The sequence below is a fragment of the Triticum urartu genome, chromosome 7, assembly GCF_003073215.2.
Source record: "Triticum urartu cultivar G1812 chromosome 7, Tu2.1, whole genome shotgun sequence".
NCBI classification, from domain to species: domain Eukaryota; kingdom Viridiplantae; phylum Streptophyta; class Magnoliopsida; order Poales; family Poaceae; genus Triticum; species Triticum urartu.
Window position 1 is genome coordinate 3,178,698 of NC_053028.1, and position 21,096 is coordinate 3,199,793.

The window sequence follows — 21,096 nt, forward strand, 5'->3', positions numbered from 1 at the left end:
TCCAAGATCATAAGAAGAATCACCCCAATCATGATCATTGCAACAAGTAGTGGACATAGCAAAACTAGCATCCCCAAGCTTAGGGTTTTGCATATTATTAGCACAATTGACATTAATACAATTTATAGTGACATCATTGCAATCATTCTTTTTATGCAAAGATCTATCGTGAATCACTTCATAAAGTACTTCATCACAATTTTCAGATTCACGAATTTCAAGCAAAACTTCATAAAGATAGTCTAGTGCACAAAACTCACTAGCAATTGGTTCATGATAATTGGATCTCTTAAAAAGATTGGCAAGCGGATGAGGATCCATAAATCTTAGGTTCTATGTTTTGCAATAAATACACAATTATTCCAAACAGACGAGCAAATAAGCAAATAAGTCATCAAGGCAAATGAAAAGACGAACGGAAGAGGGGCAAAGAAAAGGCGAATCTTTTTGAAAATTGTTTTAGAAGTGGGGAGAGGAAAACGAGAAGCGAATGGCAAATAATATAATGCGAGGGATGAGAGTTTATGATGGGTACTTGGTATATCTTGACTTGCATAGATCTCCTCGGCAACGGTGCCAGAAATCCTTCTTGCTACCTCTTAAGCTTGCGTTGGTTTTTCCCTTGAAGAGGAAAGGGTGATGGAACAAAGTAGCGTAAGTATTTCCCTCAGTTTTGAGAACCAATGTACCAATCCAGTAGGAGACAACATGTAACCCACCAAATACCTGCACAAACAAACACCAACTTGCACCCCACGGTTATTTGCAAATTGAGATCTGATATAGATTGACAACCCCTTTGTCACGTGGGGTGCAAGTTGCTGTTTGTTTGTGCAGGTATTTGGTGGCTTGCGTGTTGTCTCCAACTGGATTGATACCTTGGTTCTCAAAACTGAGGGAAATACTTACTCTACGCAAGCTCAAGAGGTAGCACATGTTGCCACTAGAAAAGGGGTGCAATTAGCCAACACATCCCACGCTAGAACCCAAAGGCTAAATGTCCAAAGACACACAATCGGAACTGGCCAGCTTCAACATTTTTCCTTCTGTATGCAGTATGAAAATTATCATCTGAAGATAGTTGAGGAAGTTCTTTGAATAGTCTACTTAGCTTCTGGCTGCAGTTTGGTCATTTCGCCAATTGGCGCATTGGGTCATCTTTTTTACACAAGAGATGAGAATTAGCGATGCAGATATAAATATCCATCAAGCGATTTACCTATGTTTTCTGTTGTATTAGTTGCTCCTCTTCTTGTTCTCTTCAAACAGTTCACTTGACTTCCACTTCAAGTTTCATATAGTTGTCTTAACTTGCAAGTTGGAGTTGGTCTCTACGCCGATTGGCACAATGGGAGATCTAGTTTACATAAGTTTAGATTGTTGATAGGTAAATGACATGATTACTACCTTGAATTTTTGGAAATAAACTCAATACAATATTGGAAACCACGCAGAGCAACATAATTCACATTTCATATCATTATAGTACATAAGATACCAATGTTCTCTAGTGTGTTTTTCCTTAGTCAATTGGTGCTAAGGATATATGTTTTACATATATGTAGTTTGTCTATACTTCCTTTTGCAATAGGCACGGTTACACCTACGAGCAATGAAGTAACATATAGTGTTCATCGGTTTCAGTTCTTCTCAAGTAGTCGACGACGAAACTCTCCAATAGCCCAAATGGGATATAAGTTGCAGTAGTTGCCATAGTTGAAGTAAAAGGAGCAATTGAAGCACCCAACATGTTCCTATCACCAAAGATGAAAGTTCATATTATTTTAGGTAGCATTAATAGGCATTTCCATATAATGTACTATAGTGTGATACTTTCATATATGTATTAGCATAATAGGGTCCACTACTAGCAAGGTTATAAGAGAACTTGATTATATCATGGTGTCGTTGTGTGCCTTGAGAAATAGCCTTTTGAAGAGTATGTACAAGTTTTAATTCTAAGAAGGAACAATAATCTATTAATATAGTGTGATAGTTTTGTAGCCTCAAAAGTTCAATACTTACTTGCTGGGGAAACTCCCCTGTGTCTAGTTGCATATTCATCAATTCTTTTGCAGCATGATATAGTGGTGTGGGATCTCGTTCTACCTGAATAGAATGACCATGGTATGGAAATATCATATGGATATCAGAATAGTTTAAAAATGAATTGTTAACAAAACATACCTGCCCAGCATAAATTAAAGCCAACATTGCCCATGCAGTGTTGACTGCGTGAGGACTAGTAGCAACCACATAAGCCTGTAAAATATTAGAGTGGGAACCACTTTTCAATTCATTAAGATATTCCCTAATCAGTGTAGGCAATATATCAATGGTTCAAAGGGAACATGATATAGCAGTTATACTAATGTGAAATGGCCAGCCATTATAAAAATAATTAACTATTTAATGAGAAGACTCAAGTTGGTAGCTTGTACATTATGGGCTTTACAGTAAGACATTTAGCCTCGCAAGTTAAGAGTAAAATATTAGAGTGGGAACCACTTTTCAATTCATTAAGATATTCCCTAATCAGTGTAGGCAATATATCAATGGTTCAAAGGGAACATGATATAGCAGTTATACTAATGTGAAATGGCCAGCCATTATAAAAATAATTAACTATTTAATGAGAAGACACAAGTTGGTAGCTTGTACATTATGGGCTTTACAGTAAGACATTTAGCCTCGCAAGTTAAGAGTAACATGAACTAGCAAATTAGAACAAACATATTGTTGTCACAATTTAAAAACCCTCCAAGACACTAAATTCACATGAACTAACATGACCAATTTCTCTATTCACGTGGCAACATAATAATAGAACTGTTTGTGTTGATTATAAATAAAGAATAAGCAAGAATATTATACTTAGAAATTCGAATTTGTTGAAGAGCATATGAGTTGTGGGATGGTTCAGTATGGCATATATACAACTAGTAATTACAAGAGAACTAAGTGTAGCTCAAAAAGTAGGTTCCTTTTAGTGGAACTGGCTCACCCAGGTTCCTAGACTTAGCATGGTTTCTCTAAAAAATAGTAAATAAAATAAAATAAAATATGCAAGTTAACCATGATGAAACAAGTAGGGTTCAGAAGGCAGTCGGTTAAGATCTTGTTAACCCCCTAGCAGATCCTGTCTTATTGGGGTCAAAAACCGATGATGGTTTTAATATAGAATGAATGTGTGTTATGAACATTGTTAGAGGTCATCAAAATATTGACTGCAGTCACCATCTACCCGGTTCGAACGTCCCAACAGTGCATGGTGCGATCCTGCTAGTTGGTCCACTTTCTTTCACTCAACTGGTGTATGCTTGGGTGGGTACATATGTTCTCTAATCTATCAATACAATGAGGCAAACTAGATATTGCATTTTCTCAGAAAAAATATATGATCCCAAACATAGGAGGTTAGTTTTTTCAGAGAGAAACTTTGGAGGTTAGCTACTACAAGCAAAATGGTAATCGGCCAAATTTTTCCATGTTCCCATTTTGTAAAACCTATAGCTAACGATGATAGATTTGGGTAGCATACCAGCGATTGACCTTTTGCTTTTCCATTGACGCATAATGATATGTATTTGTTTAGAATCTAGCCAATTGAAGTGAAATCAGGCTCATTCGACAAGAGTTTGGCTAGAAACTAGAACTTAGAAACCATATTAGTTACAACTCAACACTAGAGATATGATATGTACAAACACGACTATGGGGGCAGTAGAGTAGTTATTATACAGATGGAGGGCCCAAGATCTCTTATAAGACGGTGTTGCTCTATAGTTAGCATTGCAATTATAACCGGTCAGGGGCAAGGACACTGGTTTAGTGGGTCTAGGGTTGCGCACCACATTCTGTTCCTAATCAATTTCCAATGGATGGTTCGAAGTTATGAATTGTTTAGGAATTTTGAGTTTATGCTAGTGATCTGCTAGATATAACTATGAGTGGATAGCATTTCAAAATCTTTCTTAGGGATAGGCATATAGCACGTCTCAAAAGATTGGTTGAGGATAGTGAGATAGTAGCTTGTGTCTAACATTTCAAGCTAAAAAAATAAAAAACTAACCATGACCTTACCAAACCTTAACCAAATCGTGTGGTGAGATATAGAAAAGATTGATAATTACCTCAGTTTCACTAGAATGATAAGTCTCACCCCATCCACCTGTACTTAGCTGCTTTGATAACAGAAAGTTGCATGCTTTGCTTATGAAGGAACTATTTTCATATGTACTTCCAGAGGCAATTAATCCTTTTACAGCGAAGAATGTTCCATAAGTGAAACATATACCCCAAGTGCCAAACCTATTGGATAATAATTATTCCAGTTATTGATTGGTAATATTGGATCTTCAAATAATTAGCACCAATAGACAAAATTATTTTAGATACCATGAGCCATCCTTTCGTTGACTATCCTCAATAAACATGGAAGCATTTTTTATGCATTTTTCTATCTCAGCTTTGCGGTACCCCGGGTAAATTTCACTAAACATAATCAAGGCTTCAAGCACTGATGATGTGCATTCGACAGATCTGTCAATTGGTTTAGTAGGTGAATTAGCTTAAGTATTTAGAAGGAAAAGGAATAAATGATATTTTCTGCAAGCAAGATGGTTTCCTCCTTACGGATAATCGACCATAATATTCAAAAATGACTCCGAAGGGTTGAGAACCTGTTATAAATAAACTCCTGGTCAGTGTTTCCTTTTGAATAGATGTAAACTAGACAAGAAAGAGGAATAACCGATGAGCATAAAAATTAAAAGTAGAGCAAAATGAATCTTGGAAATTAAAGTTCATTCCAAAATTTGTACTATTAGATTATGCTATAGTTTTTTAATATTCATGTGCCTATTGGGTTGTAGTATTAATATAAAAGGTTCTCTACATAAGCTGGGCCCATTCGTGTTTGTGTCATCTATTGGTAATATTGGTTTTTGACTGTATTGCTATGATTCATTTGGGGTGATCAAAACTGTTCAGAACCAAATGGTTCCCATGGGAGGTCAGGTGTACTGATTTTTTGGCTACTTTAAAATTTTATATTGGCAAATAGTAATTTTAGTCAAGAACTAGTTAAATTGGAATTTCCAGTCTGGATTTCCAAATGGGAATTGCTTGTATTGATTATAAGATAATTTTGTGCACACAAGGTTTTCTTTAACCTCATCACATGCAACTAAAATAGAGTCGCCATAGGATTCCACTACAAGGGAAAAGCATATAGGCAGACGCTTACTAGTAGCGCGGGTTTATACCCCTCGCTACTGCTACTTACTAGTAGCGCATGCTTTTATCCCTCGCTACTACTAAGTTAATAATAATAGCGCTGGTTTTTACCCCTCGCTACTACTAAGCAGTCTCTATCGTGCCCCCGAGTCATGTCATAGTAGTAGCGATGGGTACAAACCCGCGCTACTACTAAGTTGATAGTAGTAGCGCGAGTTTATGCCCCTCGCTACAACTTAGTACGAGGTAGGTGAAGTCCCCATATCCTAGGCCGAATCCCTCCTCTATCCCTCACTCTCCCCCCTCTCTCCATAGGCTCTCCTATGGTGCTCCTGCCCAAGCACATCTCCTCCTCCATGGCGCCCAATGAGTCCGCATCCTCGCGTCGCTGGCATCCAGGAGCTCGCTCGTCTTCCCACTCGCCTCCATGCCACTACGACGGAGCATCTCTCCACCGGTGACCAGCTCCAATGCGCCCCCATCTCCTTCCTTTCTCCCTTGTTTCTCTTTTTGCCTCTCCCTCTCCCTTCGATTTTACTCACCTCCCATGCCCATGCATGCGCAGGTCGTCGACATGGCCAACCAGTAGCTCTCCGCCTTGGTCATGAAGAGGATCCTCACACTGTTGTCTTGCTCTACACTAGATTCGATCCTCTCCAACAGCCATCGCCGGATCTGGTCTACCGCCACTCGTCCGCACCTCAGGCGACCCCTGTCGTAGCTGGATCGAACCATTGATACCATTGAAAGCATGCACGGGGTCAAGATTTTTTTGTTTTGGGTATTTGAAATTAATAGTAGTAGCGCAGGTCAGATACATGAGCTACTACTAACACACGTACTAGTAGCACGGGATGCACCGCGCTACTACTACCAATTAGTTATAGCGCCATATAGTAGCGCAGACACCCGCTCTACTACTAGTTGTTTAACTCGCGCTACTACTAGGCTTTTTCCTAGTAGTGTTCTGGCACTTGGTTTCCCAAAACTGAAGTAGAACTTCAAAATACTCACCTCTATCAATGAAGTAGTTCTCTTACACTCGTATGTAGAAAATGTACCATCTTTGTTCTTCAATAGATAAAAATGTATTAACAATAATATTTGAATTAGAGTGAAAGTTAAATGATTTAATAAGAACACATAAACCATAGGTAAGCATTATAAAATAAAACATACAAAAAATTCATAAAAAAGGAAGAAGATTTGTTCTTGAACAACATATTAACTTATAATACATACTAGAGGAGAACACTACATCAAATGTAGTAAATAATATTGTATTAAAGGGATGATTATGATACATATGATTGTATCTTATTCACTTGATGAACTCTTATCCTCTACAAACTATTTGTCATCAAGACGGAGTGTTAGATGTGGAAAAATTCGGGAGAGAAATTTGAGAAACCTTTTGTAGCTAATACTTGTTTACACCATAGGAATCGCCAATATTTTCTTCCACAACTCGCAATGACAACAATAGGACAGCCACATAAAAATTACATCTAACAAATCAATGTCGCTGCTACCATTCTCATCGTTCCACCACAACAACTCCTACCTTCATGATGTTTGACATAATGTATGTAATTTATCTTGGCATAAGGCCAATAGGATTAAACTAGTCTGAAGCAATATTTTAGGTGTGCCACCCTTGGAAAATGGGTCTAGGACCAACAAAGGCCTCACATTGGTTCAATGGACATAGAGAATCCCGGTCGACATTAGACCATGCAAGCGTAGCATTACCTAAGAGAGAGAAACAATTGGTTGTAACCTGATCTTACCTACAAGGAGGAGTAGGAGGCACTTGGTGAAATATATTGCCGACCTCTCCTTATAGGCTTGAGCTTGTGGGTGAGATAGATTGTGCATGCAATTCAACATGCCACAAGAGCCAAGAACTACTTGTTCTAGGTGGCGGTTATGGGGTCTACTGTCACCACAACATTTTCTATAACACCTATAATTTTAACCCGCAACTCTTAACCTTTGGCATTGACGCTGGAGACAAGGTGTATCGAGTTCAAGACCCAGACAACAAGATATTGACAATAATAATCATAACCAGAATCCATCCCACATCTAGGTCTTCGATAAACCTAGACACGAGGGGGGTGTTGAAATATATTTCCCACCTTTTCTCACGGGTTTAAGATTCTGGGTAACTGGTAGGGTAAACCGACTGTCGGCACTAGACTTTGAAGTGGAGCCCATTTCCATTGTTGCTAACTTTTCTCTATTTTGGCAAGCAGGCTTCAACAAGTTGAGCGCCATGTTATTGCACCATGGGAGGATGTCTATAGATGTCTAATTAGTCAGGACATCAAGTTACCCACTTAACACACTTCAAGGAACTGAATTAGTAGTTTCAAAGCGCACTGATCTATGTAATAATCCCTGCACTATTTTGCTGAACCACTGTGTCATTTACTCATATGTAACAAATTATTCTTGACACTACTCACACACATTTATTGTCCGTCGGGGCACTATCTATTAGTAACTTTTAATAAATTAATTTGCATCTTCACATTGTAATGACTTTCTATTTAAATGTGTGGATTTGCATGATTTTGAATTGCACAAGATAGTTAATCGATATTTTATATGGCCTTTTCATGCTATCTTTATCCCAACGACACATTGTTGAACTCTATGCATTACCACACCAACATCTCCTATGGGCATGACAACACAAGAGTTGGTAGAAGTGGATTGGATTATTTATCATTTATATTGAATACCTCACAAAATTGAGCAAATTAACTATAAGGACATGAAACAAGAGTGAAGTTAGAGTTATACCGTGAAAGAAAGTAAGCAATCCACTGCATCATACAACCTTTGTCCTTTTATGGGCTCCCCCACAAGATTGGGAGAGATCTTTGACAATAGAAATAATGCCTAAAGAGGTAAGAATTATTAAGAAACTTATGTTAAGCAATTAGTGACATGTCGACACAACATAAAACTCAGGAATAATGACACACATGCACTTGCAAAATTTGGTGTAAAAATATGACAATGTATGTATAATACTCGCTCCGTGAAAAAATATATGATGTTTTAAATCACTAAAGTAGAGACCTAAACACATCTTATATTTTTTTTACAAAGGTACTACAAAAAAGGCCGACCAAGATGGGTTGTATTAGTTATGTATATGATTTTGCGTTATCTTTTTCTATAGAAATTCATTGGCATACTAGGAAATTTTAGAATCATTCACCAATCTATTGTTTAAGACATAATAGTTGCAAATGTGCGTAGTTAAGTTGATTAAAACATATTTAGACTGGAATCAAAAAATCTCATTTGCTTTTTATGAACCACATATATTAAATAGTACTAGACTTAGTGATCAGTTTTTGCCAGGAAAGTACATTCCTTTTCTAGATTAAGAGAATATAAAAAGTAACTTGTCTTGACCTTAAGTGCTTCTGCGGTGCAATCTGATACGGACCAGCCATTATCTGCTGTTGAAAGTGTCCATGAACCTTTCGATCTATGGCGGTAATAAGCTTCGCTGTCGGGATGGTTCTCAAGAACCTATAAGTAAGAAATTAAAGTAAAAATTACTATCCCAACATTATTTCATCTACGGTATGCAAGGTTAGGAGGTCAAGAATATTGAACCTGTGAACTTTTCAAGAACTCATGGGCTTTTTTAAGTGTTGGAATAAACTCATTAACAAGGTCCGTTGAGCAATAGGATTGGATAATAAAAGCTATCTCCCAACTTTGACAACCATCGTACACCTATTGTAAAGATTTTAGTCAAAATAGGTGCATGAAATACAAATGTACCTTCATAGAACACTAGAATACACACAACTTATACATGTGTATATAATGAAGCTCTCGCGTCAATGAGAAAGCAAATATCAGGAAAAAAGTATGATAATTTAACATCCATATTTTCATGAATTAATTTTTTTTAAGAAAAGGATGTTGCCAAACGTGAACATATGTCAATACATTTACTTATTTGGAGCTGCATAAAATAATCCCAAATATTTTGGAATTAACTTGCATAATAAAAAGGAGGAAATGAATTTCTATAATATCCTATATTTGTATTTCAGTATTTTCTTTTCAATGATACAAGCAACAACATGGCGTGATCAAAGTAATAATTAAAATAAAAATGCAAATGGCACAAATATTATCTAAGAAAATTAAGGAAAATCAAAAGGAGGAAAGGTATTTGTGTTTAATTATTACTTTGATCACGCCATGTTGTTGCTTGTATCATTGAAATGCATAGCATAGTTTTAGCTTTTCGTGTATTGTAGACACACACACACACATGTGTGTGTGTGTTGTGTGTGTGTGTGTGTTGTGTTCATACCTATAGTATTTACCCCAAGTGACATGATGGGTGCTAGTAGTAGTTAATCTAGCATAGTTCATAATAGTATCATTTAAATCTTGTTGGTAAATATATGGTTAGCTAGGTTAAACCCTGACATTGACCATTCATTGGATTCTCTGTATTTGCCTCCACATCGTGCTACCTCATTCTTGATCTATGCCTTGATTAATATCTTGCTACCTCATGACACACAATTTTTTGATGCTATTTTCCTTGAACTTATATTTAAAAATGTATTTATTTATGATTGACTTCAACTTATCTGGATGTGTTGGTTTCATGCATCATTTTATCAGATTTGACCGACCTAATAATATCGCGTCAGTATTTGACCAACCCAAACTACCCAATGGACCAAAAATACCCAGTAATGGTAGTTAGACTGAAATTACACACCAAAAATGACGAGGGATGGAACTAAAAAACCCTATAAATTGCGGGACGTCATCTATACTTACCTATTTTGGATATGAACATACACATATGTGAGAAGAACTGTAAAAAACAACATTATAGTTCTAGCATCAAGGTTCCTCTCATGGTATTCCTATGTCTATACATGTCAAATGATTATACCTATAATACGATGGGCGATCACTCGGGTATGAATATTATGGCATGTATCTACATATATGTATTGTTAATTAATCCCTAATAATAGAATCTCACTATATATAGCTCCTGGAAACTAACACTAGTTCCTCCCTCTCACACACTATATACGAGCCTTTTCAGCCATCACGCCACCCATTTCTCACCGAATCACCCCTACAACTCTATTGGCTCCCTATAAACATGCGAAGAACTCCTTGTTGTGTAACATTTGTATTTCTTCTCAAAGCAAAGACACTCAAATATCCAACATATTCTCAACTACAACATATTAAGTTCAACAAAACAAAGCGGTTTGTGAAATATCCCTTCCCTTAGTTGTTTTTTAATTACCCAACTCTGACATTCATCAATAAGCATCAAGAAGGTTTTTGACAAATGATATGATGCAAAAATATACGAAATTAAGCGAAAGTTGACAGTGTAGTTCCACCCATTTATTGGATTGATTATAAGCATTAGTGAAATTTCCATACTTCGATCAAAAGAAAGAACCATGCGTGTGAGTGGTGAAAAACACTTTTAAAAGGAAATTAGTACATTTATATTTAATTTCAACATTTGTATTCTTTTCTTATAATTCCGTGTCAATGGCAAACAAACAATCAGGCAACACAAAAGGCACAAATACACAATCTGCCAATTTTAATGGGATCTAAAGGATGAAGTAGTTAAGCCATTGTTTACACACATAATGGTCCTAAGTCATTCTAACAAATAAAAATGGAATGACGCAAAACTAGTCGACAAAACTTAACAACAAAGTGTTACCTGTGCTTTCATGCCATCTTCTGCAAGCCAAAAATAATCATAGATCCTTGGAATATGTAACTTCAGTGCATCTGAATTTGGATCGTCAATCCAACAACAAATCATATCTAGTGCCTAGAGAAATAGTTTTCCCAAAGTGTTAGTTCAAATTAATTAGATTATGAGATAAAACTGCCAAAAAATGGCAAGGAAATCAGCTGGATGGTAACATGGATAATAGGGATTTTAACACATGAACTTGAATTTTGTGTGTTGGGTCTGGTTGGATTTTCCTATTCTAAATATACATGATAAAATAACACAAAACATCTATCATGATATTCTTCCTTTTGTATGCATATATTAATACGACACCTGTAGAAAGGTGGAAACAAGGTGTAAAATGCATAAGCACAAAGGTTATTAAAATATATGCATGCTGAATCATTAAAATATTTCTTTATGTGAGTGCCCATAGATCCTCTAGTCAATAAAATTGTTGTCGAGATAGCATTAGCTATGTGTTTTTTACCAAAAATATTCTCCATAATTACAGGCTGAGGCAATGACATATAGATATGGAACATGCATGATATATACAGTTCAGTCCTATTTAGCTTACTTATGATAGCAAACATAAAGCGTGGATCATTGGAAATGAATTAGATATGGCCTAAAAACAATATTGCAAAAGTAGCAAAAGCCACCCATTATTCTGTTGCACAAATTAAGAATGAAGCCTAGATTACCTTGTTAATTGGAGATATACCGATATATTGAGTACTTTCATCTTCATAATGCATATGTTTCATGAGATTTTTCAGTGCTTTGGCTCTTAGCTTATTAATTGGCCAGCAATTCAATGCTGGTTCCACAAATTTATTAAGACATGTCCAAATAACATTTTGCAGCAATGATTGTGTTTGACGAAGGTCTTCCTGCATGCAACAAAAAACAATAACAGAAAAGAAGTTAAAAGCATCTATTTAGACACGTAAGTTAAATAATAGAAATTTTAATCAATGAAAAACAGAAAAGAATTACACTTAGTAAATACTTGAAAATATTAATTAAAAGAAAACTAAACTCAGTTTGAGATATTCAATGTTGTTCTAATTTTATAAGCAAAGAGCATACAAATAACCAAATGATAGTATGTCGTATAAAACTACAAATCTACACATACACATTTATTACTACTAGCTATGAGATGCTATCCATAAAGAGACAAATTATGTATGTGGTTTGTACTCTGCGGTCAATACTTTCTTAAAAATGACTTTCCAATATATTTGCTTCTGAAATAATGGTTACACTTCGAGCTAGCAATCTTACTAAAACGAACCTTGGCGCAAGTAACACGTGCTTTATTCCAATTGACCTCATGGTATGGTGTGCTATATAGCTCCTCCCTTATTGCCAATATTGTTGGTGTAATTGGACCAACAAACTTCTTTCCATAAAGATAAGACATTGGCATATAAACCAACCGGCAAAAGCACCAGAATCGTCCTGTGGAAGATAAAGTTCACCTTAATAAAAAATGATCATAAATGCAACATCCAAACGCATTCTTGGAGATGTTGAGTGCTGAATGGTTCTTGATTCATTACCTTTTAGCCACATAAACAACAAAACATAGCACTTAAGAATTAAAGTTTCAAAACAAAGAAGTAACACATGTTACTTACTAGTATAGAACCATCATCGGCTGTATGCATGTTCTCAACTTACACTCATAATAACACCGAAGAGTGTGGATTTACTACCCTTGGGGGTTAGCGTACTCCTTCAACCACCGTCCACACCATCCTAGGAATTCATGTGACCATATATCTTTCCACCAGTAACAATCTAATAAGGCACAATGATTGTAAGGTAGCCCCGAAATGGGGGGACAACTATCCCCCAGGGCACCACACTACCCTAAGTGGTCATAAATGATCGAAAACATTTCACAAAGTTACATGTCAAGTTTCAAAACTATCAATCACATATATATTTGCATTTTATTATACTACATTACAATTAAGTCCTATTTCTTATTACCATTTTAACAGGTGGAATCCCAGATATCAGCGTCCACTGAATATAATGGGTGCAACGAAGTTTGAGTCTACTAAAATATTTTCCAAGTATCTACAGTTTACGGACACATCAGCTTGGAATAAATACTTTCTTATATCGCTAACAACTCCATGTAACATTGTAAATTTAATCAAAATTAGTGACATAGTTAATAGAGAATAAATGAATGCATCAACATGTCAATATTGTCATGTACGGTATAAAATTCACAAGGAGAAAATCAAGAAAATTAACCGGTGAATGTACAAAAAAACAAGGACAAGATAGATAGTAGAAAAAAACTTAGCAAGTCAGTGCACATTTTAGTAGTGAGGGGCATAATATATGTCGAGGATTTAATAATATTTACCCTCACAAAATAACAAGTACCTGGATGAAATGGAAGAAAATGTGGGACAAGCCATAATTCAGGAATGATCGAATTATTTCCAGACCATTCATACAAACCGATCACCTAGAAATAATGATTACTAGGTCAAGTTAATAACTACAACATAAATTTTGGTACCCAACATTTGGTAATTCTAGGGTTGAGACCTAACATGACCTAGAAAGTAAGAAGCTAAATTATGTCACCGGGACTGCTTCCACAAGTTAATCTGAAGATAAATAGTATGCTAAAAACTTTACTCGTAAGTTTGGAGAAAACTATTCTCATAATTAACATACAAACAACAAACAGTAACTGGAAGGCAACTTGTATGTGGGAAAACTTAGCCGGGAAAAATACCATCCAATATAAAAGATTTTGATAAAGTTAATTGGTTGTATTATTTATTAACAATCTAGTAGATACACAAATAATTTGTGTAAAACACAATATATTTAGATTTGGAACTGCGCTTTATCTTTTTTCAACATAGTAGGGAAAAAGTTAGACTTAACATGTGTGTGTGTGTGTGTCATACCGAGAGCCATATCTTTCCCCATTGTGGTATTGCAACAATACTTCCACGCGATAGAATCCAAGCACGTCCCTTGGTCAAGGCTTCATTGTCCACTTCATCAAGAAGCCTCAAGGTAACATAGTTTAAGCATGATCCAAACATTGTGCTCGGCGCCAACACTTGCGTGCCCCAACCACCATCTTCATTCTACATAAAGCACAATACATAAAATTTCATCATGTTTTTCTGTACCATGGAATAGTAATACACATTTGGCATATATAGTCTGCTAATATAAATTATTAGAACTGATGTTGGCATGCCTGATGGTTGTAAATATAGCGACAAATCTCACGTCGATGTTCCGTTGAAAGGACGGTATGGAGTAATCCAGTAACATGTAGAGCAAATATCTGCAGAAAAAAATCATCACCGTATTGTTGTCCATAGACCAACTGTGGTATGAACCTCTTGAAAATTAATACATGACTATTAACAACCAAAAATTAAATTGAACTCTCCAACATTTGAGTCTATTAGACTAGGTTGGTAAAACCATTATGTATCTTGTGTATCGATAGTATAGGTTGCATTATAATTAGAACGTCATTAAGAATTACAAAAGGAAGTGATATGAGAAAGATTCCTAGCATAGCTACATCTTTTTTTAACTACATAAATTTGTGTTGTATAGACATAACTCCTTTAAATGACTTAAGTAAAAAGGCAACTAATTACTCAAAATTATCTATCAGATAGTAAAATTCACCAACAATAGAGCTTGTGCTTTCTACCAGAAATATCCACCAACTCAGCATAAAATATATTTCGTGAAACAATGTCAAAATATAGTGCTACACGTAAACAAAATACACACCAATATAGGCATAATGATCATAATTCCACTGAAATCGCAAGCCCAATGCCCATCATGTGCTTGCAGAGCGGAGTGTTGACTAAGGGCTCGCCTCAAGGATATTAACATAGTCCCTTCCGTGACTTCTGCACTATCTACAAGCTTGATGGCCGGAAGATCCGCCTGAAGGTCCTTTTGTTTTGCATACTGCAATAGATAATAGTCAAATTTGAGTATTTTATGATAGATGATATTACTTATTTTAAACCAAATTTGCATATTAACATAATAATGAGTGGAAGTAAAAAATTAAAATTTCTGGGGAACTTTGAGCTCGAGTCTAAGTAACCGTTCTGAAGGTTGGCCCTTATCATATACCCGCCTATCGGAAATATGCATCTACGTAGAAAAAAATCATGGTCACCTCCCCCCTTCAACCCCCACATACGTTGCCGAAGGCTACCGCGGTGAAATACCTGGCCATGATGGGGATTCTTGTAGATCACCATGCGTGGTGGCTTCCCATGAACAAGGATGTGATCCGAGTCCTACCTCCACCGCCGGAGTCTGCTCCATACATTCCCTTGTAGTGTACGGTGGCTGTTGCCATTCTCGCTCTGTGGTGGCGATCCGGCGGCGAAAATGCTTGGAAGCTGGGGATAGTGCGACATCAGCCAGGAGTGCTTTGCCATTTTCGATGCACTCTGTACCGGCATAACACTAGCGCGCATTTGAGTGGCTATTATTCATCGATCTACTTCCTACAGTTGGTGGCTGCTTTAGTTGCCATGGCTGTGAAAGAATCGATTCAAATTCAAATGCTTATGAAGATCTGACCTTCATTGGCTGGGTCATGTTATGTTGGCTTTTTGAGCTACGGAGCAAAATTCCTAATATGACCTTCATTGGTTGGTCGACAACAACAATACTTTGGTGTCATGTCCTTCTTGAAGACATGTCTTGAACTATCATGATGCCTCGCGTGATCTAGCCATCACTAATTGCGTTAGGTTCATGGTAGAGGAGTGCTCCAGGTGAAAACCCCTTTTCAGGCCTTCACTGGGTGGTTCAAGCAACTTTGTCATATGGGTGTTCCTACCTTCCTGAAGGTGTTGTCTTGGTGCCGAACTGCTAAGGCCTTGTACAATGGTAGGTGCCTATGCACAAATGCTTGAGGAAAAAGAGTAAATTTGCGCCTCGTCTTGCAATGCAGAGGTGCCATGCAAAGGTGCTTCGTTTCTCATAAGGAGGCGTTGGGGTCTTTTTTCTGAATGTTTTTTCTGTGGATGGAGGCTTGAAGGGAACATTTGCAATGCAGAGGTGCCATGCAAAGGTTATTCCTTCCAAGCACCGGCTGGCACCGAAGCAAACATTTGCTTGTACCTCCCTTCTTAAGCACCGATGCAATCCCATGTGAGAAAAAAAACCCGGTTTTTTCCTATGGCATCTGGCTAAACCCGTTGTACAGGGCCTAACTGTGTTCTTTGCATTGTTTGTCATTTGTGTTTTGTGATAGGATGTAAGAGCGGCAGCAGCTAATCTTCCCTGATGTTATCCATCCTGTGGCACATTTTCGCATTTTGTAAGCCATTCAACCTTGTTTCCTTGAACATTGTTTGAATTAATGTGATTATGCGCGCAAGGCATAGTCTGGGAAACTTATCCTTTGATTGTTTAAAAGAATATTTTACTTGTCAGGGAATAGAGGAACATTTTACGTGGAAAAAAACTCCTAAATTGTGCATGGTTTGATATATTGTTTCCCATTAAAAATTTATTGCCACCATCGCTATTTCCATTGTGGTTTCCCCTAGACACTGCGGTAACCCTGGTCCATGCTACAAACCGCAATCTATACCTACTAATAAAAAAATTAGGTATTCTTAGTCCGTTTGCTATTTTATAGAAAACCCCTTAATATTTTTGACATTAAACCCGCAGTACATAGTAATTGTTTTTTTAAATACTCATATCTTCTAAACCGTAACTCCAAATTTAACATGTTATATACGGAATTTGATTAAAAAATATGTAGAATCTGAATATGATGTTATTTTACCTGTTAACATTTAGAAAATACTATCTAGGCTGCAATGTTAATCAACAATGCATTATTCATCTTTTTTCATACCGGTACTGATTCTGATCGGGAATGAACACCCCAGCAAAATCAAGATTGGACATGAAATTGAAAATAAATTTGCTAGAGACACCCAATAAATAATGACATGCATGCCAAGAAATAAAAGAAAGACCCAATAAAGATGGGATGTCCGCCATAAAAGAAATAAAAGAGAAAATGCAGAGGAGGTCAGATAAAAATGAGATGTTGCGCTATTCTCCTATATATAAGAAGAAAAAAGAGGAGATGCATGAAAAAAAGTAAAAAGTAGGCATGCATGAAAAAAATAAAATAAAAGACAAATTTGATAAGATATAAATAGTGATGAAACAAGGACCAATACCTATGACATGTATGGCAAGAAATAGTGATGAAATAGAGGCGTAAATACCTGCGTCCACAGGAGACTATACAAAAATGTTCTTTTCCATACAAAAAAAATTCTCTTTTTATGATTAAAAAATCATGTATCTTTTTAACAACCTTTTTAACAACTCTTCATGTATTTAAGAAATATGCATGTGAAAAAAGTATTCAAGAGTTACCCTAAGTTGGTGATTCTTAAACTAAAAACTGCCATTGATGTACACATGTCTGCATAGTGTGCTAATATGTCATCGTTTGTTTTTGTCGTTTTTCTTTACTCACCCATAACAACACCCCATTCCGAACATGACATGAATAAATGCATGATCGCTTGCCCGTTTCTTCGTACATATTAAATTTACATGCAAGCCGTGTTGAAATAGAACACCTGTAGACTCTTAAACCACACTTTTATAAGTTAAGACCATCTTTGTTTGGATCGTAACTACAAATTCTGAGATTATAGACCATTTTTTTGTAAATTAAGAGTGTGTGGTATTTTTTTCTCCCGTTGCAACACACGGGCCTTTTTGCTAGTCCTATTTAAACCATTGGTTAGCACAGACTCCCATGTAATTTTCTATGAAGAATTCTTGATTTACCTCATAGAATTAGTCTGGTTTCGAATATACACTCAATTTTTCCTCTTTTAGTTACCCAAAAATACCTTGTAGTGCCATATATGTTTTATATGACCTTTTTAAATCGATATGCTAAATGATTTTACGATATACTGAAATAGTGTAAATATGTTGCTGAAATAATGCGAAAGGGCTACCCAGAGTTAGATGAAAACTAGGATCAAATAATCCGTTAATATAAGAACGGTCAAGTGGTGGAAAAGGAAAAACCCAAAATTAGAAGCAACACAACCGAAGGACTTTTTTTTCAATATCTAGAATTGGACTAATTAGGAAGTTAGCCTAGCGCACTTAGTTTGGGGATATACAATTCCATCAGTTGGGTTCAAGTTACTGTGGATACGAATTCGAGTTCCTATAGTTTCCCTAAAAGAAATGAATTGGAATAATTTAAACATAACTATAATTCTTTCAGTTATTTATGCCCCGTCCAAACTATATATCACTCATTCGATTTGTTCCTATCAAATTTGAATATACTTTTTATTCATGTGTTTTTTAGCTGGCAGGTGCCAAACTAAAGCCCTGTTTGGGTGGAAGTATTTCTCCAGAGAGTTTTGGTATTTATTTTGAAAAATTACTAGGTACATACCCATGCTCGGAAAGATATACTCCTCATCTCAACTATCAATAAAATAAATACACAAGGGACTTCTAAATCTGAATGAGCAGCATGCAAAAAGTGAACACATGACTTGATATCCAAATTCATGAGAAAAATATACTTTTCACCGCTCAACCTCAACAATTGTGAAAGCCTGGAAATAGTCTCTCGACACCAAAACCAGAGAAACCAGTTTCTCAATTTGTAAAACCAGATATATTCAGTCCCTCTTTTCAAATTTTAATGTGGCCTGATTTTATCTGAAACTTAACACGGCGGCAAATGTGGTCGTTGACATCCCCACATCAGCTAATTGAAACCACTTCCACGCCCGAATGTCCCCGCTGTCGTGCTGTAGCTGCAGCTATATGGCCTTCGTGCCCTCCAGCTCAAATTTGACGTCCAGCAGCTGTCACCATGTTGGCACCACCGCCTGTTGGCCGGCCGCATGCCGTTGCTACTCATGGTGAGGCCCACCGCGCGTGTTGTCAGTCGTCAGCGTGCCGTGGAAGCCTCGGGTGTGTGCCTGTGTGACCGAGGGAGCGTGCGTGTGTGTGTGGGTTAGTTGGCGAAAGACTAGGGAAAAGCGACCATATCGAGCGTAGGGATCGGCCGCGGCGATCGCCTGCATGCGCGATAGGCGTGCGCAAGCCGGTGCGCGCGGGACGTGGCAAGTGGGTGAGAGGGTGTGTCCGAGCGCGGCCTGGCATGTCAGTGCGCGCTGGTATAAAACCCCTCTCCCTCCTGTGTATTCGTGCTCGAGGTGAAAAATAGAAAAAGCCGTCTGTGCGGCGGAAATCCTCTGTGTGGGTCGTGTCTCCGGTGATCGTCGTTGAGTGATAGGTCCAGCTGTGCCAACAATTGAGAGTATGTGTCCGGATATCATATACCTGCATACGCATAAGAAGATCCTGTGACTCCCTCTTGTGGAAGCGGCGCTGGGTGAACTCCCGGCGGACTCTATCGACCTCGGCGCGCTCCTCCGGGGTGCCGTGATCGGGGTCGAACTCCCACACTGCCCTGCCAAGGAAGTTGTTCACGGACCGCAACCACGGTCCGCCACCCTCCGACACCTTCAGCCTCCACATCTCACTCGGTGCGGGCGACGAACGGTACGGACGGGGAGTTGAGCTCACAATATGTTCGGTCGCTAGCTAACTCAAAATATGGTGGGCGGAGCCATCCAGCTATCGGGGTTTTATAGGCTGCTACCAGCCATCTAAGTAATTAAACCAAGTTTATTGATCTAAGGGATGTGATAGCTCCAGAACCTTGTTGTAAGTTGTAACCAGGGAACGAACTTTTCTAAACTGATCGAATGATTGGGTTGTGGTAGCTCCTGTTGGCGTAATAAGCCATGCCCTATGTGGTGGCAACCGGCGTCGGGTGCGTCAGGTGCGGTCCGTGCAGGGCACGAGCATGTGTGTGCATGTGTTCGTTCGTGGGTGTGTTAGTTAGCGACAAAGGCAGAGGAGTGACCGCGTTAGGGCGTTGAACCCGGCCGCAGCGATCGCGTACGAGCGCGACAGACGCGCGAGCCGTGGAGCGCGGGACGTGGAGAGCGTGCGAGTGGGGTGCATCTCGACCGCGGCGTGGTGCATCAGCGCGTGCTTGTATAAGTCCCCTTCCTCCTGTGTAGCTGTGGTGATTTGCCGAGTTTGAGCTCGTGAGAAAATACAAAAAAGCCGTAAGCGCGTCTTGGTGTTTGTGCGCCATCAAATCTTCTGTGTTCATCGTTCTCCTCTCTAACCTTGTCTCCGGTGATCAGGGCGAGTAGAGGTTCCATTTTTGCTGCCAGCTCCAACCAAATGAAGTCGCACCCTCAAAAAATGAAGTCTCACAACTATATGCAAAGATAACTTACATGTAAACTAGTCAATCGTAGCTTGTAAAATTTGTGAACCCTGTACTAGTCAATCGTAGTGTCCCACGTAAGATCCTGTACTAGTCACTCATATGCACGGTACGTCATCCCATATAATTGATACTCAGGAGCGAATAATGCATGCTACACATATCACTCAACTTATTGCCAATAGTTCACGTTACATATATATACAATAATACACGCACGAGGTCATGGTCCGTGCTAGGCTACTGGTTGTTTTTTCTTATTTTCTTAGAAAAGGAGGATGCATGCCCGTCCGCTGCATCTGGGTGATGCGTGCGGTCATTTTATTTATTATTCATAAAGACCTTACAAAGTAATACATCAGTAAATCTGAAGCCATCATCTAGATGACACCTGACGCTATTCCTATCCTCTTGATTAAGGGGTGCAGAATGTTCGGGCCAAATACCAAACAGACATCGCACCAAAGCCTAACATCTAAAGCCGGATGCCCCATCCAAGCCACATAGGCGGGACTGGGTAACACTCCGTTCTGGTGCACTCTCAGTGAGTACCACACGCACACACTGCAAGGGCCGTCACCTCCGTCTTTCATCTATCCATCCTCAAAGCATATACTGACGCATCGACCTTGTCAAGCCTCTCTACCATCGACGCCACCACGATGCTAGACAACGTCGTCCTCCTGCGTGTGTCCAT

At 38.1% G+C, this 21,096-nt stretch overlaps 1 protein-coding gene across 4 annotated transcripts; it reads right to left on the reverse strand.

Annotated features, from left to right (window-relative positions):
* Positions 1-1,444: 1,444 nt before the first annotated feature.
* Positions 1,445-19,836, reverse strand: LOC125523738 (achilleol B synthase-like). 4 transcript variants are annotated; one of them, XM_048688802.1, is made up of 18 exons: positions 19,436-19,834; positions 14,834-15,019; positions 14,280-14,369; positions 13,978-14,163; positions 13,439-13,523; positions 12,327-12,493; positions 11,731-11,919; positions 11,003-11,116; positions 8,881-9,003; positions 8,674-8,793; positions 8,050-8,148; positions 6,253-6,309; positions 4,636-4,682; positions 4,399-4,542; positions 4,134-4,311; positions 2,188-2,262; positions 2,026-2,109; positions 1,445-1,754 (listed from the first exon to the last, which is right to left on the reverse strand). In XM_048688802.1, exons 1-18 carry the CDS (start codon positions 19,631-19,633, stop codon positions 1,641-1,643), a joined length of 2,256 nt encoding a protein of 751 aa, XP_048544759.1. In that variant the 5' UTR covers positions 19,634-19,834; the 3' UTR covers positions 1,445-1,640. The 4 variants fall into 4 exon arrangements, with proteins under 4 accessions (XP_048544759.1, XP_048544756.1, XP_048544760.1 ...); XM_048688799.1 differs by having other exon boundaries at positions 2,026-2,262; positions 19,436-19,835; XM_048688803.1 differs by lacking the exon at positions 6,253-6,309.
* Between the last annotated feature and the right edge of the window lie 1,260 nt (positions 19,837-21,096).